At 48.0% G+C, this 25,293-nt stretch overlaps 1 protein-coding gene across 2 annotated transcripts in view; it reads left to right on the top strand.

The window, feature by feature from the left end:
• Drgx (dorsal root ganglia homeobox) overlaps positions 1 to 21,913 on the top strand; it is a 30,637-nt gene extending 8,724 nt beyond the window's left edge. Inside the window, 3 exon segments of one of the 2 annotated variants that reach the window (NM_001436744.1) lie at positions 1 to 104; positions 190 to 302; positions 19,668 to 21,913. The exon segment at positions 1 to 104 is cut by the window's left edge and continues 75 nt beyond it. In NM_001436744.1, the coding sequence (NP_001423673.1) occupies positions 1 to 104; positions 190 to 302; positions 19,668 to 19,933 (483 nt within the window). In that variant the 3' untranslated portion in view covers positions 19,934 to 21,913. 2 annotated transcript variants of the gene reach the window in all.
• The last annotated feature ends 3,380 nt before the right edge of the window (positions 21,914 to 25,293 follow it).

Below are 25,293 nucleotides of genomic sequence, written 5' to 3' on the forward strand. Positions count from 1 at the left end.
GAACCCATGGCAGAGGTGACACCACCCCCAGTGAGGAACATCAACTCTCCACCCCCAGGGGACCAGGCCCGGGGCAAGAAGGAGGCCCTGGAGGCCCAGCAGAGGTAAGATTAGCTGACTCTGGGATTAGGAGTCTGGGGTAGCTCTGTAGACAGGCTGGACCTCAATGGAACATTCTGTTTTTGACAGCCTGGGACGCACAGTGGGCCCCGCCGGGCCTTTCTTCCCCTCCTGCTTGCCAGGGACCCTCCTGAACACAGCCACTTATGCCCAGGCCCTGTCCCATGTGGCATCTCTGAAAGGTAAGATGGACCAGTGCAGAGGCGGGGTTGGGAGAGAGGGTGGAGACTGTCTGGTCTCTCTGCTGTCTCTGCTGGGCAACCTTCTGCTCTTACCAGTCACAGCAGGATCATAGGCACTGTGCATTTCCACACTTGCTGTCCTGTTTGATTTCAAACGGCCTGAGAGTGTAGGTGGGCGTGACTAAGTTTCATCTCACCTAACCTGGAGCTTCTCTTAGAGGCGGCCCTTTCAGAGGCAACCACTCCACAGCCTCTGTCATCACCCTTGTCACAGTTTGAGGTGCTCATGGGGGAGCTATGGGAGTTGGCTGTCCCTGCTTTAAACCTGTTCCTATGTGCATCTTGCTTATTTATTTATTTATTTATTTATCTATCCATCAATCTACATAATGCTGTCAGCCACAGTGAGCTCTGTCAGCCCCAGTGAGCTCTGTCAGCCCCAGTGAGCTCTGTCAGCCCCAGTGAGCTCTGTCAGCCCCAGTGAGCTCTGTCAGCCCCAGTGAGCTCTGTCAGCCCCAGTGAGCTCTGTCAGCCCCAGTGAGCTCTGTCAGCCACAGTGAGCTCTGTCAGCCACAGTGAGCTCTGTCAGCCCCAGTGAGCTCTGTCAGCCCCAGTGAGCTCTGTCAGCCACAGTGAGCTCTGTCAGCCCCAGTGAGCTCTGTCAGCCCCAGTGAGCTCTGTCAGCCACAGTGAGCTCTGTCAGCCCCAGTGAGCTCTGTCAGCCCCAGTGAGCTCTGTCAGCCCCAGTGAGCTCTGTCAGCCCCAGTGAGCTCTGTCAGCCCCAGTGAGCTCTGTCAGCTTCAGTGAGCTCTGTCAGCCCCAGTGAGCTCTGTCAGCCACAGTGAGCTCTATCAGCTTCAGTGAGCTCTGTCAGTCCCAGTGAGCTCTGTCAGCCACAGTGAGCTCTGTCAGCCACAGTGAGCTCTGTCAGCCCCAGTGAGCTCTGTCAGCCCCAGTGAGTTCTGTCAGCCCCAGTGAGCTCTGTCAGCTATGCTGCATGTTAGTTCAGCAGCGAACAGCCACTTCTTCTTTTTTTTTTTTTTTTTTTTTTGGTTCTTTTTTTTCGGAGCTGGGGACTGAACCTAGGGCCTTGCGTTTCCTAGGTAAGCGCTCTACCACTGAGCTAAATCCCCAGCCCCGCAAACAGCCACTTCTAATAAACATGTTGCCCACACTGCACTCCAGCCCTGTAAGTGGGAGTGATTTGCACATTTCTCCTTTCTTGTAATTTTCTTTGGTAAATAGAGTTAAACCCTGCAGTGGACCTTTGCTGGTAGTGGGGAGGGTGTGGCAGGCAAAAGCTAAGCTTCAGGAAAGGAAGGGTAGAAGTGTCCAAAAGCAGTGGATGAGCAGAGGGTCAGAGCTGTGCTGTCCATGTCTTAGGGAGCATGTACCTTGGTGATGTCCTAAGGTAATGGGCAGGTCTGGTAGTGGGGCTGCTTCTCAGTTGGACCAGCTGTAAATACACATCTATCCCCTCCCTATTTTCCCCTCCCTGTCTGCCTTCTGCCCCTTCATTAATTCCCTGCAGCTGGGCTGTGCACCCCCCAGAGATTGTCAAGTGCACTTTAGGAACTGAATTCCTTTTATATCCCATTGCTTCAGGGGATCTGGGATGGTCAGAACCCTGCAGAGGTGGCAAGAATCAGTGTGTGCTCACTAGACACAGGCCCATCTCTGTGCTTTGCAGGGGCCTGCCTGGCAGCCTCCCGTGTCCTTGGGTACATAACTCTTCCTGGCAGGGTATGGTTTGGTGGGGAGAGAAGGTGGGAAACAAGACCTGTTGGGCCCACTGCATGCTGGGATACTCCTAGAGCAATGGTTCTCTACCTTAATATAGTTCCTCATGTTGTGACTACAAACCACAAAATTATTTTCGCTGCTACTTCATAAGTATAATTTTGCTATTGTTATGAATCATAATGTAAACAGTCCTGGAGACGTGGGTTTGTCAAAAGGGAGCATGACACACAGGTTGAGAGCCGGTGTTCTAGACAGGCAAACGTGAGAAAACTGAACTATGTAGTCAACGTCTGCCTCGCTATGTACGAGGGAGCTCTTGTCTACTTTTCTGGAAGCATGGGGCCTTTTTTTTCTTGCTGTTTTCTGCTTTGAGGCAGGCATGGGTAAAAGGCAGACTTCTCCATTACCAGAGACAGGAATGATCCCTCAGATTTGGGATAAGCAGAGGTCGGAGTGGGGTGAGAAAGATGAGAAGGCTTCGCCCACAAAGGGCCAGTGGCCTATCAAGCCAGTTGATGGTGGTAAGTGGGAGAGAGGAAAGTTTTGCTAGAATTTCTGAATTTTCTATAGAAGTTGGAAATGTGTTTTTATTTGGAATATTCCTGTCTTACCTGTTTGGGCAACTAGAAAGAAGCACTCGGAAACTGTGATTTATAAACCAGAGGCGTTTGCTTTTTATAGTTCTAGGAGCTTAAGAGTCAGGATGCCAGCAGCCTGGACCTCTACTGAGGGCCCAGCTCTAGACTGCGTACACAGCAGAAAAGGCAAGGGCTAGTTCTCAGGCCTCCATCCAAAGGACCCCTGCTCAGTCCTGCCGGGTTCTTGTGGTGACACAGTGGGTATTGTGCAAGGAGGGGATTCAGATAGATTACTCGTTGGCTGGTGCTGGCATTGCGATGGCTGGAATAATGTAGATTTGGCACTCTCTATGGTGATGGCTCTTCTGGGAAGGAGCTAGAAATCCCTGGGGCTGCATCGTAATCTGCTGTAAATTCAGGTAGGCTCTGAAGCCCCTGGAGGTGTGTTTGGGGTAACTCTGAACCAGGATACAGGGTGAGATGTTTCCTTCTATTGTAAGTTCCGATCACACTTGAGGTTGACAGCTGTTTTGTGAGGCATGTGTTGAATGCTTTGAAGATGGGTCAGATTCCTGACTCCTGAAGACTGACTCCCTTTCTTCCTAGCCTTGCCCCTAGCTATAGAGTGGAGTGAACAGCCACATCCGGACTCAGGGGAGGAGGTGACTTTCTAGGGCTCGGTTGCATTCCAGGAGCCCTGGTCTATGACCCAGTTTCCACCACTTTTCCTGCATCCCCAGATCCTGGGCAGACCTTGCCAGCTCCACTAATCTCCATCTCTTGGGCTTGAACCTGGTAAGGTAGCTATGTCAGCAGCTAGGAAGACCATCGTATATGCATGTACTCGAAATGCATGTGCTCGAAGAATCTGTCTGGCTTTCTATAAATGAGAAAATGAGATTCAGGGTAAGGAAGCCATTCGTTCACATCTGGCAGTGTTGGGGCAGATGTTTGGCTCATAGAGGTGGATGAAGGACATTGTTAGGGCAAAGCCATTACTGAGCACTCCTCCATTGTGAGTAGGAAGCCAGACTGCCCCAGCAGCTTGGTGTCTGTAGTCCTGAGCTGTCCCTTTGGCCCTGTGCAAAATTCCATGGGGCTATCCTCACCTGCTTTTTGAATTAAGGTAGTTGAGGGGAGGTATGATCCAGAAAGTGTGCAGGAGAGGGAATCTTGGCCCTCCTCTGGCCTATGTACAGTCCAAGCAGTCAGTCAGTAGCAGGTAACTCAAGATGGCGACTTCCTTAGGAAATCAGAGGGACCAATTTTCACTTATTAGAATTTCATGTTGAGGGAAGGGCCTGGAACTTGGCTAGACTTAGGCTTAATGTAGGCTGTCACCTTATTTGGTGTGCACAGGTTAGCATGAATTCCAAGCAAGGGCCCTAGCATGGCTTTGCTGGTGTGGCCTGAGTTTTCCCTTTCTCTAGCCTTTTAAGTCTTAAAAGTTAAAAAAGTTTTTGTGCGTGCGTGCGTGCGTGCGTTAGCAGCGTAAGGGGAGTGTGTGCGTTCATGGGATGGAGTGAGGAAGCTGATAGCTCGTGGAGGTGCTCTTTGAACACTGCCTGCCAGCAGTCCTGCAGAGTCCTTTGCTTTAATCAGGTGGCAGTGTTGGTTTCCTCTCATGGCCCAACCGGGAAGATCTACTTCCTGGAGCTTTGTTGCTCCTGGGATGCTCCGCCCACTGACCTTTCCTCTATCTCCTATTTGGCAATGCCGAGAGGCCTTACCAACCCTGTCAGATGTCATGGAGCTTTCTAGATGATGTGCTTTGCTTGTGGAATGCTTAGAGAGAACTCACAGGCTGGCCCGGCTTACACTAGCATGGTTCATGACTGACCGATTCATGCCAGTTATCAACTTAGAAAGTCACAGGACCCTGCTTGGACAGGGAAAGATTACAGAACAGTAACGGGTGTCCGGAGGACAACACTGAGAATCTTTTTGTCTTGTCTTAATGGACAGTTTCCGATCACGTTTCATTAATATAGAAGATATTATTAATGGCCACAATGGGTGTGTTCTGGAGGCAGAGCGGGCAGTAGGTGAGCAGGCACTGCTTGGGGCAGGAGAGCCTCGGGCAGCAGAGGAAGGAGAATCCTGGAGAACCCAGTTGCTTAGCTCCCTGCCTCCAACTGCAACTCACAGAACCGAATGTGCCAGGAGACAGCGTCCATAGCTCATAGCCTGCTCTGCGCATGCGGAGAGAGCCACAGCAAGCTCGCTCTGGCCTGGGCAGTGGCATCAGCAGACCGTCCACAGGGCATACCTCCTTTGCCTGGCAGGGCTCACGATGGAGGTTCTCTGGGCCGGATGCAGACAGGCTTGAGGTAGCAGCAGAGTAGCACAGTGAGGTCTGACCCCTTCTTTCCTCTTGTCTGCTCTTCCTGGGGAGATGACCTGGGCCTAGCAGCCACAGGTGAGGTCTGGCCATGAAGAAGCAGGGGCGGGTAGGACAGGAGTCATTGTGATCCTGGCTACACATGCCTTGGGTGTGGAGTCTGAAGAGGATGCAGGATCATTACTCTCAAACACACTGGCTCTCAGCAGTCCTGAGCCTGCATGAGGCAAGCATGAGTCGCGCATGAGGATAACAGGAAAGCAGTGCTGTGTGAGGGTCCTGCTATGTCCTTTCTGAAGCCATCTCCTCAGTGAGCCACCAAGTGCCCTCTTACCTCTCGCTTCTAGGCAAAGCCACAACAACCAGTTTCTGAGATGAGTAAGTCTGCGTTAGCCAGTCAGAAATTGCTTGGGGTCTAACCTCAGAGCTGGAAGGGAACTATTTCCTCTCCAGAGCTCTCTCTCTCTCTCTAAAAAAACAAAACAAAACAAAACAAAACAAAAAAAAACCCCAAAAACTCCAGTCCAGTCCATTACTACATTTTTCGTTTTTAATTTGGTTCTTTTTTTTTTTTTTTTTTTTTTTTTTTTTCCGGAGCTGGGGACCGAACCCAGGGCCTTGCGCTTCCTAGGCAAGCGCTCTACCACTGAGCTAAATCCCCAACCCCCATTTTTCGTTTTTAAAATGACAGTTCTTAGAGATGAACTTTGAGTCACTAGTGGCAGGTCACGCCTACAGTCCTAGCACCTGAGACATAGAGGCAGGGGGATCTCTAGCTTGATGGCAGTCTGCATTCCACTGTAAGACCGACTCAGAAACAAACAAATAAAAACACCTACAGACTGATTATTAGAAATATCCATAAGGCATGTACCAGGGGCTCCAGGAGGGGTTTGAACACAGTGCTGCCACCTTGGTTGTCACCCAGAAGCCCTGACCACATGAGCCCCATTCTGGTCATGTCGCCTTGCTTCATGCTAAATGAAGTCAGCCTGCTGAGTTCTAGGAACCCTTGAAGTAGGTGTTCTGGAACACTGTAGTCTTGACCATTTGAACTTTCTCTCTCTCTCTCTCTCTCTCTCTCTCTCTCTCTCTCTCTCTCTCACACACACACACACACACACACACACACACACACACACACACACACACACACATACCCCGCATCCCACACGTGCATCCCATGACGTTTTGGCCGAAGCCCACGAATGTCTCATAAGCCTGGTCATGCTGCACCAACATTTTGAGATCTCAGTGCGTTCTGATGCCCCTTCACACCGTGGCAAGACTGTCTCTGTGTTTCTCAGAGGACATTCCCGTCTTCGAGTAACCCATGACTGAAGATTACTGCAGTCCCACTCTCAGGGAATCTGGTGTCTCAGACACAGCATCGTGCTGGCAAGATTTAGCCATGTAGTTAGGTTAAGCTATGGCTGCTCTGTGACGGCTCATGTACTTGAGAAGGTCATCTCCAAGTATAGTTCGTCTCCTTTTTCACAACTGTATACTCTTCCTTGTCTGGTCTGGCTTTGATGGTACAGTGATTTCTTTATTGTTTTATTGTTAGACAGACTCTGGCTGTATCGCCCTCATTACCCTTGAGCTCCTGGGCTCATGCGATCCTTAACACTTAACTATTGGTCATGCTTGAGACTGAGCCCAGCGTCTCACACATTAGCCACAGGATGGACCACAAGGCTGTAGTCTCAGCCTCTCATGTTTCAAGGAAAGAGGTTCGTGTAAGTTCTGGCTCAGGTTGGCCTCAAACTCAAAATCCACCTGCCTCAGCTTTGAAATGCCAGCCATCATGCCTGTCTTGTTTTTCTTTTTCAAGGTGCCCTTTGTCAAAGGGGACGACTCCCTTGCCGTCCTAGCTTTTTATTTAAAAATCAGCACTGTGATTTTTAAACCACACAGAACGCCATCAGATGTTTCTTTTGCAGCTGCAGAAATGGCCCCACGGTCTTTATTTCCCTTTATGTTAATGTGATGACTTATGTTGATTGGATTTTAAAACGTTAAATCAACTGCACATTCCTGAAGGAAACCCAAATTAGATGTGACATGTTTTCCTTCTTAAGGATTGCCAGATTTGATTTTCTAATATTTTCTTCAGGCTTTTTGCATCTATTATCATGAAGAGATTGATCTGTGACTTTCTTTATTTACAATTAGCTTACAAAGTAGCAGGTTTCCCATAGACCAGTGGTTCTCAACCTTCCTAATGGTACGATCAGCCCCTTAATACGTTTAGTACCTCATGTTGTGGTGACCCCCAACCATAAAATTACATTCACTGCTGATTCACAGATGCAATATAGCTACAGTTATGAGTCATAATGTAAATATATGATGTGGAGGATATGTGGTATGTGACCCCTGTGAAAAGATTATTTAATTTCCAAGGGCTTGAGACCCACAGGTTGAGAACCCCTGCCTTAACAGTTTCCCAGACTCTTTTGGTTGACCTTCTCGTATGGTGGTCTACCTTGCAGCTTCCCTTAGAGGTGTCTGTACCCACTTCCACAGTGGCCTCACCAGTCTTCATTCTCACCAGCTGTGAGCGTGCGTTCCTCTTTCCCCATCTCTTCACCAGCATTTGTTGATTTTAATTTCATAGAATCTCTAATCCAGGTTCTGTGGTTACCCTGAATCTTAGCACACTTGTTCATTGGTTTCTGGTGTTTACTGGATTCAGTATCCTTTATGGACACCAAAGTCTGTAGATACTAAATAAAGGGAGCAGTGTCTGGTGTATAGTCTGCACGCCTTCCCGTTCACTTTAAATCTCTGCTAGGTTGCTTATCCTCCTTGATGCGATTGAAATGTCTGGCAAGTTGTTGTTTGGGGAGTGATTACAAGACGCTTGTCTGTATACACCCAACAGAAAGTATGTTCCTTCTGATGTTTGCTGAATCCAGGGGTGAATACCGTGGGCCTGTTACATAAGAAACCAGCAACTGTTTTATCCTCCTGTAGTTCTAAGGGCTGGCTGGGCTTTGCTGGGCAGCTCTGCTACTTTTGCTTGGGATCTCCCAGGAGATTGTAAGCCAGATGTGAGCTGGGCCAGATACACGTAAGATGGTCTCTCTTATGTAGGGACAGGTTTTGAACAGGAATCCTGGGGAGCAGGGACACCCCCTCTTTCTCTCTGTTGCTTCTCTAGTTCTAGGCTGGGCTTGAGTTGGTGTTAAGGTTCCAAGAGTGTAAAATCAGGAGATCAGGCCTTCCCGACCATGCCCAGGATGGGTTCCATTTTTGCTACATAGTAGTGATTAAAGCTAATCCCAGACCCAGCCCAGATTTAAGTGAGGCGATTTCCCAGGAGTTCTGGGAGGTATGTTTCATGGAAAGCTTTCTTTAGGACCAGCAACCACAGTCGTAAGGAATCGGATCAGATCTTGTGATCTGAACTGGGATGTTTGTTTTTAAACTCAACCTGCTTTCCAGTTCTTGCTATCCACACTTTCAGGGTGTTAGCCATAGCTGACTAACCTCTAGATCCTAGCAAGACACTCACCTCTGCTGTAGCTTTGTAGAGTGGAAGATAACAAAGCTTGGATGAAGAAGGGGAGAAGGCCATGGCGCTCAGGGGGTGGGGAAAGGGTTCTTCAAGAAGGGTTAGGGATATCAACCCCAGTCCTCACTGTCTGCTGTCTGCATTCCTCGGAAACCTTGAGTTTTCTTGTTCATCATCCAGTATTAGCAGAGCATTGCAGATTACTCTAGGGCAAGGCATCCAGCAGTGGCTTACCCATATCCCCGTGATACGGGGCTGGAAGGTTGGGCGCTAGGATAAGGGATGGAGAGGGAGTCAGTCGTGTTGGCTCTGAATCCTTGAGCCAGGTGACAGAATTAAGCAAGGGCTTGCAGAGAGCAGTGGACTCGTTTGGAAGAGCAGTGAGGGAGCTTTGAAAGAGTAAGGGAGATCCCCAGGGCTGAGGGCTTCTTGGGCAGGAAGTAGGCATGCACAAGACATTTGGACTAGCAGCACAGTTCTTGTTCCCCGGTCATCTGTGGAGGCTCATTGTGGCCACACATAGTGGTGCACATGGTAGGTAGGTATGTCTCCAAGCTGGCACAGTAATTCTAGTAAGTAGTAGGAATTGCCTTTAGGGTCAAAATGACAAGGAAGAGAAGTCGAATTGGGTTTGATAAGGGATTGGGTGTAGACGTCTGGGGCAGGGGGCTTCATACTCCACAGGTATTTGCTCACCCGGGAAGTGGCCTCCAGGGCCAGTGATAGAAGTCCATGGTGCATAGGCAGTGCACAGCGCCCCAGGAAACCAGTGCAGTCCTGTGGATTCCAGAACACAGGTGTTTAGGGGAGCAGGGAATCTGAGGGACAGAACGTGGTCATTCCTCAGGAGGAAAGTAATCGGGTCAGTCCCCGATTCTTCTCCAGGCGGTTGTTTATGATTTAATATCAGTGCAAACCTCGTGGGATCGTGACCAGATATATGAGATATTAAACCTAAAAGGAAGAGAAGTTTATTTCAGCTCACGGTTTCTGAAGTTTCAGTCTTTCTGTTCTATTGACTTTTTGTTCCAGGCCTTTGATTGCGTAGAACTTTCCAGCAGGAGCATGTGGTAAAGAAGTGCTGATAGCAGCTTAGAAGCAAAAGGAAGGTAGAACAGGGGTCAGGTTCCAATGTCCCCTTCCAAGTTATGCCCCCAATGGCCTAAGACTCCACCATCTCAACAGCACCACAGGCTGGGAACTTGCCTCCAATAACTTATGGGCCTTTGAGGTGATGTTCAAACTCCAAATTCTAGAGGGGTGGAGAACCTGGCACTCATGATGTGTAAGGAATATCCTTACATTTCTCCCTGTAGCAGTGGGAGAAACTGAGGCCAGCAGAGAAAATACTACTTACTGCTCAAGGTCATAGAGTACGTCCGACAATGGCAAGCCAAGTTAGCTACCCAAGTAAGTGTCCCTCTCTGAGACCCCATGCCAGGCTCCCGGATTGATTCTGTTTCTTTGACAGGCACCTGCTGTCATCTTCTAGCTTAAAACCTACAGTTCATTTTCTGGAAGTCATTTCCTATGGGTGCTGATGGGTTTGCCCTTCCTACTAATCAATGGGGCCCTGGAGTGCAGGGAGCTGAGAGGAAGTGTTCAGCTGGTGCCAGAGGCTGAGAGAGGCAGCCAGAAAAATAGCCTTTATACATGCCTCTGTACTTGCTTTGGCTGTGCTGGGGGTTCTCAGATCTGGAAGTTGCTCGCAGATATATTTTTTAAAGCTCTAGGAAAGCATTCAGTCAGAAACAGGACCCCCCCCCCCACTATCCCTGAGATTGCATCAAAGTCCTGGCGGCAATTGTGAGCAGAATTGGTCCCTGTCTATGAGTCTTTCCTGAGTGCATGAGTGGATGTTGAGACATTGGGTTCATATGTATTAGAGGATGTCAGCACAGGGTATGTGATTCTGGGTTAAGCGTGCTAAAAGATCTTGCTAAAATGGCTTGATGATCTTGGTTTTAATCACAGTGTATAACTGCCCTGACCATAGTGTTTCCTTCCATGAGGAGGCTTGAAACAGAAATCTTGAGACACTGACATACGCCCAATCTCCAGGAAGGACAGTCTTTTTCTTTCCCCATCCCCCAGATGTTTGCATGGCATTGCATGAAACCAGGAGTGTTTGGTTCTGGGATCAGGAGTTAGAGAAGGGTGCTTACAACAAGCTTGGAGGAACGGTGCACATGGAGCAACTGTCTCATGGTTCAGCACAGAGGAGGAACAGACATCAGTACCTTGTGATAGAAGACAGTGTCTGGGTATGAATTTGGCTTTGCCATGTATCTGGTTATGATGAGCACACCTAGCCATAACTGCTAACACCAGGAAGGAAATACCATGGGCATCTGCTCAGAGTCTCACATAGATTCTCTTTAAGAATTTAAGGAATAGGCAAGGGCTCTTAGAAATATGGTTCTTCACTTATTCACCTGATTAAGAAGCGAAAGGACTATGGCATTGGTAAGAAATGTCTTGCCATTCTGGATCTCTGTTTTTGTCTAGTTTCTTCACTTAGCTGGAATGTTCAACAAGGAAACAGTGGACCAGAATGCTACCTGCCACCCACCTCGGATCACATGGACCTTTAGGAGGAAATTGTGCTATTGGAGGAGACGAGACAGAGCTAACTTAATTTTTCCTGTCAGTCTCTGCAGTAGATCAATTAAACTGCCAAGGAGATCAAATATTTCAGACTGTATTTATTACATTAAGTATTTATGTCCAGACCAAGGCTTTAAAGCATGATGTCATATAGGGATAGAGGCCGATTAGATCAGTTCAGCAGAATTTGCTGTAACTTAGTGGAAATCTGATTGTAGGTTTTAATTTAGTGTCCGGGAGGTAGTATGTTTCCCAAACGAAACAATCCTCACGCTGAGTTTGAAGATCCCATGGTTTTCAAATGATGGCAGAAGTTGGTGGGCTTGAGGGAGGTAGGCTTTGGAGTATGTTGTAGGCTCGGGTCCCTTGTGACAAGATGTCAACTCTCACTGAGTGGGAGATGAATGGAGTGTTCCTGGGTAAATCTCACTGTGCATCCTCAGCTCCATGTCTGTACTAATGGTCCGGTGCAGCTGAGGGCCGTTAGCCATTCAGAGTCTTCGCTGAGAGCTGAGGATACGGTCTTTGCAGCTTCAGGGGATTTGAGCAACATCTGTCCCATCATCTGCATGGGAGCAGGCAGGAAGGCATAGGACATAAGAAGTACCAGACATGCTGCTGGTGCAAACAATGCCCAGTTAGCTTAGGAAATGGAATACAATGCCCACAGAAGATGATTCATAACCAGCAACCAGAACCACTCTGTGTTGGCACTGGTACAACCTTTCCCCTTATCTATACATTTAAATTTATTATTAAAATTAAAATTTATTACTTATAATTTCTAAACACTTTTCAGTTACAAATTCATATGTATCTATGGTACAAATCAACATACCATATGTGTGTGCAAATTCTCTATGTGCATGCCACTGGCTTTCTTTAACGGAGGGAGGGTTCTTTTTTTTTTTTTTTTTGGTTCTTTTTTTCAGAGCTGGGGACCGAACCCAGGGCCTTGCGCCTTGCGCTTCCTAGGCAAGCGCTCTACCACTGAGCTAAATCCCCAACCCCAGAAGGGAGGGTTCTATATCTAAAGAGTCAACCAACCACAGAGGAAAGCATAGAGACATTTTTCCTGTGACTAATTTGGTAAAAATACAGCACAACTGTCCTCAGAGCACTGATATTTTCTTAGGTCTTTATTACAGGCCATTTGGTAATGATTGAAAGGTTAGGGGAGGAGTAAGAAAAACAATGCCATTTTATTTAAAGGACATGAGCATCCATGGGGTTTGGAATCCACAGAAGCCCTGGTACCAATTCCCCACAGATACAGTGGACAGCCGTATATGTTCTTTCCCTTACTTTTTCTTTCTTTCTTCTTTTCTTTCTTTGTCCTATGTTTTATTTTCTATCTATCTATCTATCTATCTATCTATCTATCTATCTATCTATCTATCTATCTATCTATCTATCCATCCATCTATCTTCATCTATCTATCTTCATCTATCTATCTTCATCTATCTATCTTCATCTATCTATCTATCTATCTATCTATCTATCTATCTATCTATCTATCTATCTATCTATCTTCATCTATCTATCATCTATCTATCTATCTATCTATCTATCTATCTATCTATCTATCTATCTATCTATCTATCTATCTATCATCTATCTATCTATTTATCTATCTATCTATCATCTATCTATCTATCATCTATCTATCTATCTATCTATCTATCTATCTATCTATCATCTATCATCTATCTATCTATCGTCTATCATCTGTCTGTCTGTCATTGTCTATCACACTCCCCTCCCCCATTCATCCCTATCATTTGTCCTTTCAGCCCTTCTGGGCTCCTGTAGAGCACTGTGAAATCTTCCCTTTTGACCTTATCACTTTTTCTTTTTTTTTTTTTTCTCTTTTTTGGAACTGGGAACTGAACCCAGGGCCTTGCACTTGCTAGGCAAGCGCTCTACCACTGAGCTAAATCCCCAACCCCGACCCTATCACTTTTAAAGACTCTGATTCTCCAGACCATCACTGTGGGGATTAAAGTTTCAACATATGAATTTTGGGGGCTCACACATATGTTGAAATTGCATCACACTGACTTCCTGTCCCCAAACCTACTTTTAGTGTACTATTTAGTTCGTGTCTTTTTCATGGCACTATTTGCTCTCCTACAGTGCGATTTCAACACAGTAGTAATGTATTCTGTACATGAGATTGACCAACAGGCCTATTGCCACGTGCCACAGTAGAACATACTTTTGTAGAGAATTTGATTTTTGTCCCAATCATGGTGATAGATTTTCCTAAGTTAAAACAAAGCGAGATGTTAAGAAATGAGTAGATGAAGGCTGGCCCCTCTCCAGTTAACCCCCAACCTCTCAGGTCTAGAAATCGGGAGCCTTGAATGTTTGCTTTATCCTACTTCTTAAACATTCTCCCAACAGAATAAAGACTCTGTTTCTGGGCGAGGTGGGAAATTTGCTGGGGGGATAAACATGGCTGTGAAACAGGGCAGGAATTGTCCCTGTGATAGGGTAGGGAACACACAGTTGTAAGTGTATTGATGCCTGTCTCCTGTTCTCTGGGCCATCCCCCGGGGCACTTGGAACAAATCAGGCTGATTAGAAGAGGACATTAGAGAAGCTCTGAGCTGGGACTTTGACTTGCTCTCTACTTTCCGCATGCAGGATTATGAACGTTACAATTGTTTGAGGGCTTAGAACCAGTGGTTTCTAGACTAGATCTCAGCTGTAGCTTAGGGGGTTGAATTCAGCAGCTTGGGATGACGGAAGGTCTTGGCATCATGATGGCTTTGGGGCTTCGATTTGGACATTACAACAGTTGATTGGAAGGCACACTGCCCTCTCATCTTCCTTCTCACTGCTGTGTTGTACTCACAGAGCTGTCTGAGGGATCAAACACTGCCCTATAGAGTAGGCTGGATGCTGAAGGGTTTTGTCCAGCTATGGACTTAAGTAAGTGTTCTGGATGTGTACAGGTGGTCAGGCTGAGCTTGGATGTTGGGCGTGCTGGCTCTATTTGGTGCATTTCCAATTCGTAATGTTTTCATCTGGCGTTGGGTTCGTCTGGAGTGTGATCCATCACAAACAGAAAACAAAACAAAACAAAACAAAACAAAACAAAACAAAACAAAACAAAACAAAACCATTTGTGGTCCTGCCTGGATCATTGTGCCAGGGTTACACTTCAAAACTTACCTCCTTCCAACTCGCTGGACCGAGAGACAACCTTTCATCCTATGAACCTCTGAACTCAACAACGACTTGATTTTGCTGTCTGCATTTTCCAGACATCGCCATCACCTCCCGAAGTACTACAGAAGAGTGCTGAGCCTCTCTTCTGACCAACTCGATGTCACTGTCACTAATAGTCACAAATGTGTGGTTTCAGGGACTCATACAACCTCATTTTGCGTGGCTTGCCAGTCTCTGTTGTGATGGCTTCAAGTTATCTTTTACTAAACATTTAAAAATTATATTTGTTTGCACATACACACACATACTAACATATATAATGTTTGTCCATATGTATGTGTACATATGTACTTGTTAAAGCATGTGTGGAAGCCAACAATTGTCTTCCTCCATAACTTTATCTTGTTTTCTGAGACAGGGTCTCCAAGGGGACCCAGAGCTCACCATTTCGGCTAGCGACTAGACACCCAGAATGTGCCTTCTTTGCCCCCCAACACTGACGTTACAGGCATGTACCATCCAACCAAGCTGTTTTGTTGGTTCCTAGCCCTAGCCTCAGATCACCTTTTGCACAGCTTTTCCTAGTATTGAATGGCCTTGGTTACTGTGTGCTTTGAGCTTATTTTTTAAAGGCTGTTTCTGTGCCTTTTGTCTCCTCTATATTACCTACCAACATGTTTGCTGTCAACGGTCACATTTTTTTTTTTCTTGTTTGTGACAGCCTTTTAAACCGGACTTTCCAAAGCCAGAAATGCACGTATAAGGACGCCAAAGATGGGTCCTGGGCCTGACTTTTCTTCGCTTTGTTCATCAACCACTCTGGAAGCAGGGAGGAGAGAGGTCACTATTGTTGTCTCAAACTCTCAGAAGTGTTTTGTTCCAGGAAGCTGTTTGGGATGATGGCCTGTGGAGACATCTGGTGGCCTCTCAGTATCGCAAAATTGCCGAGAAATCAAGAGTTAGTTTTACAGGAATTCCACATATGGAAGTCATTGTTTTCCTTATTTAAAAATGGCTGCGAGATTTCAGGGAGATGTTGGCAGGTGGTGATATAAATGAATATATGTGGGCACACAGCAATTAGGAGTGTCAGCCCCTTTCCCTGCAGTAGTGACAGGACTCTTCTGATGGAAACCGTAAGGCACGGTATAGTCACCAGAGAGGAAGATGATTTGTACCCTGTCCATTCCTCCGTGGTTTGCCTCTATCAAGGCAGTTTATGGCATTATGGTGTCACAACCAATTTCCCATGGAGTCACGCTTGGCAAGATGCTCACTGACAAACCGGGTCTCACTTTGGACAGTTGGATCACAGATTCTACATGTCTCCCTGCTAGATATAGTCCTGTTACCATTGTTTCCTGCTTGCTGTTGATGCTATCACAGAAGTCTCTCTCCTGTGTGTCTCATCTGTCTTTCCATCACGGCTGGTCACATCTACCATGCATTATTCAGGGCAGGGCAGGGCAGGGCAGGGCAGGGCAGGGCAGGGCAGGAAGGGCAAGGGGAGGCTCTTTTGATGTTCCATCAGACATCCTTCACTCTGTCAAGGCTTCACTCCTCAGCTTTCCTGGATGGGCTGTTCAGGCGTACATGAGTTCACTTAGATGCCTTGACCATTGATGGATGCTTCAGGAGCTCTGTGGTCTGTGTTCAGCTCAGAGTCAATGCCCTGCTTCATGGTCTCTTCTATAGGCCTGCACCAGTATATGTAATGTGGCCTTAGTCAAAGAACCAGCAAGCCAGCAGGGATGAGGGCATCAGCCGCTGGGTATGAGGCTGCATGGATAGGCCAGTGTAGGGTGGCCCCAGTGACTTTGGGGCTTCTCAGTTGCTGTAGGAATTTGAAGACCTCCTTGGGTTCTCATCTCCCTGGACCAGGTGGACCTATCCTTTGACCCTGACTGAAATTTATTTTCAATTATGGTAAAGTGCACTTGAAAAATTTTGTCATCTTAACCATGTTGAAATTTTTATTTTAATGAATTTAGCCGTGTGTGTGTGTGTGTGTGTGTGTGTGTGTGTGTGTGTGTGTGTGTGTGTCGACGTGGAGGGCATATGCATTTGGATGCTCTTGTAGTCCAGAGGGTGTCAGAGCCTCTGGAGTTGGTGGTCCAGGTGATTTTCAGCCTCTTGATGTCGGTTCTGGGAACTGAACTTGGGTCCTTCTGCAAGATTAGTTTGTGCTTTTAGCTGCAGAACCAGCTTTCTAACCCCTTAATTACCTTTAACTGTGTATTTCAACATTGCTAATCCTGAATGTGCATGAGATCCAGCTTCCTCAATTCAACCAGCTACAGACAGGGATTGTTTAGAAAAACATGGATCTATGCTGACCTGGGCAGACAAATTTTTCCTGTGATTATTGCCTAAACAATACAGCAGGGCAGTTACTTGCTCAGAACTTGTATCACTCAGAGACGAGGGAAAGTGGGTGAGAGATGCTCACAGGTTTTGGGCCAACATTTGTTACAAGGGACTTGGGCATCCTTGGGTTTGGTGTTGCGGTAGTCCTACATCAGGGCTGGGGGCAACTGTCCACTTAGCTAGATCATTGAAATCCTTTCCATCTCACAAAATTAAAGCTGTATCAATTAAACATCAACCCCTTGTTCCTGTTGGCCCCAGCCCCCAAGAACTGGCATTCTGCTCTCCCTCCCTATAGACTTGTCTATTGTCTTGAATGTCTCCTTGTGACTTGAACCCTGTAGTCCTGTCTTCCTAATGATTAACTTTACTTATCAAATCCTCGGGGGTCCCCTCTTGTTGTGACGTGAGTCAGTGTTCCCTTTCAAAGAAGAATGCCGCTCCATGGTGTGTTTTTAATCGTAGGATTCCCTAGAGCCTTTGACTTCATTTGGTCCTCAGTTTCCCCTTTGTCTAGAGTGGGGGTGGGGTAAGAACCAGGCCACAAACTGGGTACTGGGGTTCAAGGACCAGGGCTGAAGTTATTGGTGACTTTCTTGGAACCATTGTTGGTGATATCTAGGGAGTGTGGATTGTGGCCTCAGGAGAAGCTTTGTCCCTTTTGTACTCTACAGAAGATGTCACCGGAGTCACGGAGCACCTACCTCACAAAACACATTGGAGCAAGTCCAATGTGGCAAAACTAGCCTCTCTAGGATAGCCCAGCACAGTGACTGCTAAGGCTGAGGCCCTTCCAGGTCCCTAAGCCTCTGAGGGGCTTTCAGCCTGTGTGGGACCCTGGGCTCCTGACACTTGGCCTCCCTCTGGGTTGTGCTTGGCCATCTCCTGTCTTCTTTCTTTTAACCATTCATTAGTAAAGAAGGTTTCTAGGTCTAAATGATGTTTATGGTCATCATAGAAAAGTGTGGACTTTCCAGACTGAGAGAACTCACAGATTCTTTGCCAGCCTTCTCCCCAAAGGGATCACCATTCTTAATGTTCTGTTCTCCTCACATCCTTGGTTTTCTTAAACAAGTGCCTTGCTGGGAAGGGGACTTGGAGAGGATAAGGCTGCCTACGGAAGCTTTAGGTGTCAGTGTGCAGAGTGCACGCACGCACATACACACACACACACACATACACACATACACTCAAGTGCCCACACACCACACATACACACAATGCACATGCATACTCAAGTGCACACATACATGCATGTGTGCATACACACACACTCATATACACAGATACCCACACGTACACATTTCTGTGCACACACATATACACAAGCACACACACACTCACACACACACCCTTTCCAGCAGAACCTGTGGTGTCTCATTATGACTAGTGTCAGCACACCACTTTGTCTCTGTGAAGTCACTGGGAACAGGGAGCACCCAGGACTCGGGGCTTGATCAAATGCACCTCAGGTTCAATGCCAGCCAGGCAGTCAGAGTTGGGAAAACGGTTCTTCGAATTCCCTTGTGCGCTTGACCCTGGTGATATCTCTCTCCCCCTCATCCTGGTGGCTGCTACCAAGGTAGCTGTATCAGGTCCTCATTGGAAAACCACGGCAGGAAACCACGGCTGTGTTTCAGCCATTGTGTTAAGGTGTCAGAGGGGCTGCTCCCACCTCTACAAGGCATGGAACCTCTGACTCCTTAGCTGGAGAGGGAAAGGAAGAATACTAACCCCGCTCAGGGCCATATTGGAGATGAGAGGGGATGGCAAGTTTGGCCGAGGGGAGCTTCCTGTTGCTTTTGAGCAGGAAGGGCAACGAGGGGCAAAATGCTTGAATTTGCTGAAGAGGAGAAGGGGCAGTTGCCTGGCCCTGGCCATGAGAGGCAAAGCTTGTTCCTGGGAAGGGAGGGTAGAGGTCTCCCACTGCATGTAGACACTGATTAGCTCCCCTCAAGACGCTGATCCTGTGTCACACGGGTCTGCAGGGCTTTGAAGGCAAAGTGGGCATGAGTATCCTGTCTGGATTATTGCTCTGAGGTGGTCTGAAGTGGGAGACAGGAGAAAACCATCTTATGGGCATTTATGGGCATGACGAAGACGGCAGGTGAATCAGGGACAGGGGACTCTATACTTTTCATGGTTCTCGGCTCTGGCTTGGGCCCCTTCAGGATGCTCCTGCACTGTGACTCATCTTTGTTCATTGAGAGACAACACTTGAGTAAGAATAAGGATTCAGGTCACAGGTCTGTGCTCGGTGTATTTTTCAACAACCACTTCAGAGCCCGAGGCCTCAGGCCTTTCAGCCCTTGAGCCATAAGCAGCAGCCAACAGTTCTTTCCATAGAATGGCCAGATCCCAATGATCTTCGTGAGCCTTGTATTTTCTCAGCAACGTCGCAGGCATTTGGAAAAGGATTCTTACAGCCGGAGAGATAATCGGTTTAAACGGCCAGCCCTCCTTTGTGACCAGCTGGTGTACATGTTGAGCCTTGCCCAGCTTCTCCCACACGGCAGGCAAAGCACGCCGCCACTCTCATTTTATATTCTATGTGGCCTCCAGCCCGACCCGACCCGCCAGTGTGGTCCCTGCAAGGTCATGAGTCGCAAAGATTTGATAATTTTGAACGGAATGTTTTCTGGTCTCACGGTGAAGTGAGGAGTGGTTTTGAGCTAGCAGATGGTTCGGCGCCTGGCAGAGAGGCTGGGCACCCAGCAGCACCTCACGGTGAGTTTAAGGATGCCTTGGCACACAGTTTGGGGCTGTGGAAGAACGTCATCAGACCCTCATAACAATCTTGTGGTGTATACGTTGGCCGTGACTGACCAGGTCTCCCTGATGCTCTGACTGTCCTTTGGATGACCAACTGGATGCCCTAAGCCATGCATCTTTGGGGACCTGTGACTTTGTCTTCCGTCTAGTATCTGAAACCAAAGGGGATCAATGTCCCTCTTCTGGGGCCCAGCCCCCTCCCCAGCCCTAAGAACCAGGGTATGAACGTTGACAGAGCTTATTGTTTTCCTTCCTCTAGGGGGCCCACTGTGCTCTTGCTGCGTCCCAGACCCTATGGGGCTCTCCTTCCTCCCCACTTACGGTTGCCAGAGTAACCGCACAGCCAGCGTGGCTGCCCTGCGCATGAAGGCCCGCGAGCATTCAGAAGCGGTCCTGCAGTCTGCCAACCTTCTGCCGTCCACCAGCAGCAGCCCCGGCCCTGCCTCCAAGCAGGTGCCTCCAGAAGGCAGCCAGGACAAGCCCTCCCCAACGAAGGAACAGAGCGAGGGAGAGAAGAGCGTATGAGGGTCCGGAGAACCCAGCTGGGAGCCCTGCCCACCCCTGCTTCTCTCAGCCTCAGCCCTGCCAGCCTCTGAACCACAAGGAGTAGCCACCTCCTCATGGATCTGACAGGGCAAACGGGACCTGCAAGCTGGTTGAGACCTGAAGAGTCCCTCTAGAATTCTGCTGGTAGGCTGTGTTGTTCTCGCTTTTCCTTTGGTGACATTTTCCGATGGCTCTTAGTGACTCTGGACACTGCTCTGTGATGAGGTCCCTGTTTTTTGCTTTTTGTTTTGTCTCTTTTTTTTTGTTTTGTTTTGTTTTATTTTCCAGGCCAAGCAGCCTTGGAGCAAAGCAGATTAGTTTATTCCACCATCCTTCTTGAGATATCTGGGAAGGTCTTGTCAATTCCAAGGACTGTGGCAAGGATCATCCGTGAAAGATGCCAAGAAGTGACATCTCATGACAGGAAATGAGACGGGCACTCCCATATTGCTTAAGAACCACAGAACTGGTGGACTATCAGCCAGTTCTCACTCCCTTCAGCCAGGACTGGCATCGGCCTCCTTTGTCTTGTTTAAAGGAATTAGCTGAGGTTTTGGCTAGGAAGTGACAAGATATGGGCTGAAGACATTGTGGTCCTGACCCTAGCAGATCTCCCTGGGCACATCTGACCTGGTCCAGTCAGGCAGGTTGTCAGTTCGGGGATGGGGGCTGCTCTGCTGATTCTGTGTGTGGGTTCCCTGCAATTAGAGTGTTCACTTGCAGGCCCCGCCTCTCTTCAGAAGAGTGATGGGAAGTTCACCAATCAGAATGTAGCTTTGTGGCCCAGGAAAGGACCAGAGTCCTTGAAGCGGTAGGAAATCCCTAGGAAGGTCCCTTAAATACTTATGCCCAGATGAGCTGCCCTTCTTCCTATCCCCGTATGTCGAGAGGTTGACGAGACAGGAAAGCCAGGAAGATGACTCCGTGTGGCAGAAGAGAATGGAGTCCAAAGGGCCAACTTTCACAGAGATTTCTGCCGCAGTCTAGCGTGGCTGTGTTCTTTCACGCGATGGTGACTTCGGAGAGATCAGAGGGAGATGTGCAATAGCATGAGCCCCGCTCCTGGCCCGGGTCCTGGAAAGGTTGTGGTTGTTTGGTGGCTTTGGCTGATGATGTTTCCACGCAAACAGATATTGCTTTCATGATGGCTGTTCTCATTTCAGTTCTGATAATCGAGACGCTGTGCTCCCAGGCGCTCTGCCTCCCCTTAACTCTTCAGGAGCACCCCCTCCCCTGTAATACTCCTAAGTGTATCGTGCCTCACTTACGGTTACTGCAACACATTTGATGGAACACACTGTCTCCTTTAAAAAAGAAAAAAAGAAAAAAAAAAAGCCAGACCCCCGTTCTTGCTGTATTTTGCTTGTTGAGTACAAAGATGAAGCGATTTGCCAAAAAGCGGCCAAGTTGCTCCCATTTCCCTGTAATTACGAAGGTTTGGTTGGGCGATGTACGCTCCAGCCCTCATGCACACTAACTCTTCAATCTAATTGTTTGATTAAACTCGTATTTCCTCCAGAAAGGTACATAAATAAGTGAACTGTTGGGCAAATTAAGAATACTTAACAGCATTGCATCCGAAAAGTAGTTATGCTGATTAAATTTTGTGTCCTTGAGGACTTTCAGGAAATTACTTTTGATCGTCAATAACACAATTAAGTAAACTACACACACATTAGCATGAATAATTGATAAGAAATTATGTATTACCACGAAGCACTGATTTAATAATTCATGACGCAACACTCCAGTGACTGTGCAAAACTGGATAACATTGAAAAGTCTGCCTGACGTTCTGGAAAGAAAGGAAAAAAAAAAAAAAAAAAAAAAGCAAGAGCCAAACCTTTGCAGAGATATCTGAGCACTTAAGTTCTGTTGTACAAAAGGGCAAAAGGTAACCGATGCATGATGTCGTTTCTGTTCGTATAAACACCTGAATAAATTTAGACTTTAAAGACCTCCCTTGACTTCTCTTTCTCCTTCCTGGTCCCTGATCCCTAAGCTTCTGGGCTGGGTGGAGTCTGTGCTCTCTAATACTCCAGTTTGGCCGGCTGGCAAATGGAAATGCTCTTGAAACTTGCAGGCAGACTCGGAAGCCTCTGGCACAAAAACCTTTTAGCAGATGCTGGGGCAAGCTGGAGGTCCCCGTGCAAGCCAGAGCTCACCCTTAGGTCTTCAGGGCCCAGGCCGCCTGCCCCACCTTGTCCTCGTCGGGGCCATCATTGGTGAAGTGCTCTTTGGGGCAGTTATAGTTGGAGCTCCTGTGGGATGTCCAGTCTGCAGAAATTCATAACATGACTATAAAAAGACAGTCAGCTTTGGTCTGGGAAGGAGGTTCAGGCCCGAGGGATTGATTGATGATTGATTAATAACTATTACTAATTTATTAGTTGAAACATTCCAAAGAGTGTGTCTTAATGCACTGCAGGTTATGATAATAGGGCTTAAAAGCCACCACAGCCATCATAGGGACAGTGGCCAGCCAGGTCAGGTGATGGTCCTGGGAAGGGGCGCAACAGTGGGCCATGTGGGATCATGGTGGGTGATCTGGGCAAGGACGCCGGGCCATTCCCAGGAGGCTCCTTCCTCCTTCAGTCTGCATTTTGTTTAGGAATATCCAGTGTAGGAGACGACTCCCGACTCCCTTACACACCATCGTCCCGTTGTCTGTGAATTCCTCAGGGTTAGAGCATCACCACAACAAACACCCCACCCACGAGGTAAGTTCACCTCGAGGACATCCCTATCTGAAAATCCACAGTCCGAAATGTTCCAGAACCCTAAAGCTCTGGAGCGCTGACATTACAGAAGTGGAAAGTTCCATCCCATACGTCACACACAGAATCACATAAACAACTGTGTAAAAGGCTTATGAAACACGAGATCTGTGATTTTTCTTTGGGTCCTTTCCCCAGAGCGTGTCATAATGCTTATAGGAAAAAAAAAACATTTCAATGTTCGAAAATGTTGCAAATCTCAAATACTTCTGGCCACAAGCATCTGAGAGAGTCTGTGTGGATTCCCATATGGTGGATATAAAAACTGTGGGCATCAAGGTTAGACAGACTCTCTAACGTGACATTGCCTGGTGACATTCAGTAGGAGGAGCAGGGGCTCACTGCTGGGCAAACGGCAGTGTTTAATGGCCCTCCTCCTAGCACAGGGCACCGGTGGCTTGAGAGAGCAGGTGAGTAGTTTGACAGATAGTAGTCCGACTTTGCCGCTTTGCTTGCTGTCTATGGACTCTGGCCTGAAGGCTTGTGGGAAGGGAGGAGACCTCCTTGGGTTCAGCCTAGCAGAGCAGAGGCCAGCCTTCCCCTCTTGGTCTACCTCTGGGCCAGTATGGTGTGCTCATGTCTGTCTTGGGATAGACACAGCAGGATTTCCAGCCCTGGTGGTGTGAAAGCTCCTAGGCTCCTGGGATGGTTTTTCTAGGGAGTTTACTGCAAAACAGGTTGGAACACCACTGATATACATGGTGAAACCTTTGGGCTCCCCTAGAAAGTGTAAAAGTTTTACTGGTTCAGAGCCTTACTAAGGTACACATTTTAACATGTTTGAAATCCCAGCTCTTTTGGCTGTGTGGTTCTGGCTGTCATCTAACCTCTCTGTGCTTTAGTTCACATGTAACCATGACAGCAGGCTCATGGGGTTCTTTGAAGGCGATGGTTGAATCCATTTCTAAATGGTGCCTGGTATAGAGGAAGTGCAGTGTGATGGCTGGAGCCTTCCAGGGATTGGGGCTGGAAGATGTTTCTTGGTTGGAAACCTCGGTTCCCAAGAAGGACGAGGGCAAAGGGGGTCCAAGAGCTCACCAGACTCCTTTTCCGGCAGAACTCATGGGAGGACAGGACTTCCAGAAGGAAGCATGTGACAAAGCTTGTACCTGCCCCTCAGCACAGAGAGGGTGGGAACGGTGTCCAGGAATAATGGGGACACATGAATACAGCCTCTTAGCTTTGAGTTAAGTTGAAACCAGTAAGTCAAAAGGATACCAGATGACTTCAGACTCAGCCTGGACTTCAGGGGGCAGTATCAAGAACTAGGCAGTTTTGTGTGTGTGTGTGTGTGTGTGTGTGTGTGTGTGTGTGTGTGTGTGTGTGTGGTCTCTCCTTTCCTCCTTCTGCTCTCTGCTGCTCCCCCACCCACCCCCCGCACAGCAGCACAGCCTTTTGGCCGCCCCTCATCAGACTCATTCACCTGGGCATTGATTGGTTCCTGGTGGTTTTGGAAGTTTACCCAAAACTGGGCAGCAGAACTGATCAGCCCAGCTAGGGGCCCAGCAGATGGGTTGACTCAATGGAATGTGGCCTACCCATCAGGGCTGCCCAGGCTCCACTCTATCTGAAGGGAAGGCAGTTCCTAGGGATGTAGATAGAGAAAACGAGTGTGCCCTTTTAGGGCAGGCGGCGTTAGAGGTCGGGGATGGCACAGATCTGGTGGAACTAACAACCACAAGGATGATACTCACATTCCTTAAAGAGAGACTTCAGAGAACCATGTATAAAATGGCAGTTGGGGGCTCCGGAGGAAGAGCAGAGTGTTTTCTGCGCATGCAGGAGTCTCTGGGTTTGATTCCCAGTACCACATAAATGTAGGCAGCTGTGGTGCTTGTCTGACCAGCTCTCAAGAGTTACCAGCAAAGGATCAGGACTTCGAGGTTGTCTTCTACTGCACAGCCAGTTTAAGGCCAGCCTGGGCTATTTGACCCCTCCCCCATACCCACTTAAAAAAACGAAAGAGCACAGCCTCAGACCAAGCTCTACTCTGTGGGGACACAGGAAATCCATTTCCACAGACTTTAGCTTGGCTACTGCTACAGACCCATGCAGAAGCACGAAATGTGTAAGGTGCCTGCCCAGATCCAGGCGGCTCATGGCCCCCGTGGCAGTGAAACACTCAGCTGCTCCTATGAGCTGTTCTCAGCTGCCCACCCGTGTCCAGATGGCCCTCCCAGTGACAACAAAGCTCTTGCAGGGGAGGGCGGACCTATGGAGCAGCAGCACCACCAACGGCTGTTCAGTAGAAATAGTGGGACATTCTGGACCCGCCTTTTCTCCATCCTGAGCAGTGACCCCTTCCCCCTGCAGAACCAGGCGGTGCAGCTCATTTCGTCTTCCTGACTCAGAGACATGGCCCGAGCTAGCCCTGGACTCTGAAGTCCCCATAGCATTAGCATCCCTGTGGGACTGTGGCAACTTGGAGCTGGGGAAGGACAGGTCTGGGGAGCGGAAGGTTGACATTATTACCTGTGCGACTTTGAGCAACTCAACGTCTCTGCTCCTTTCCTACCCTTGTGGGGTGACCGTTTGAATCCTCGTTTCCAGCATATATGGTTG

This window comes from Rattus norvegicus, chromosome 16 (genome assembly GCF_021556685.1).
Source record: "Rattus norvegicus strain SHRSP/BbbUtx chromosome 16, alternate assembly SHRSP_T2T, whole genome shotgun sequence".
Taxonomy (NCBI): domain Eukaryota; kingdom Metazoa; phylum Chordata; class Mammalia; order Rodentia; family Muridae; genus Rattus; species Rattus norvegicus.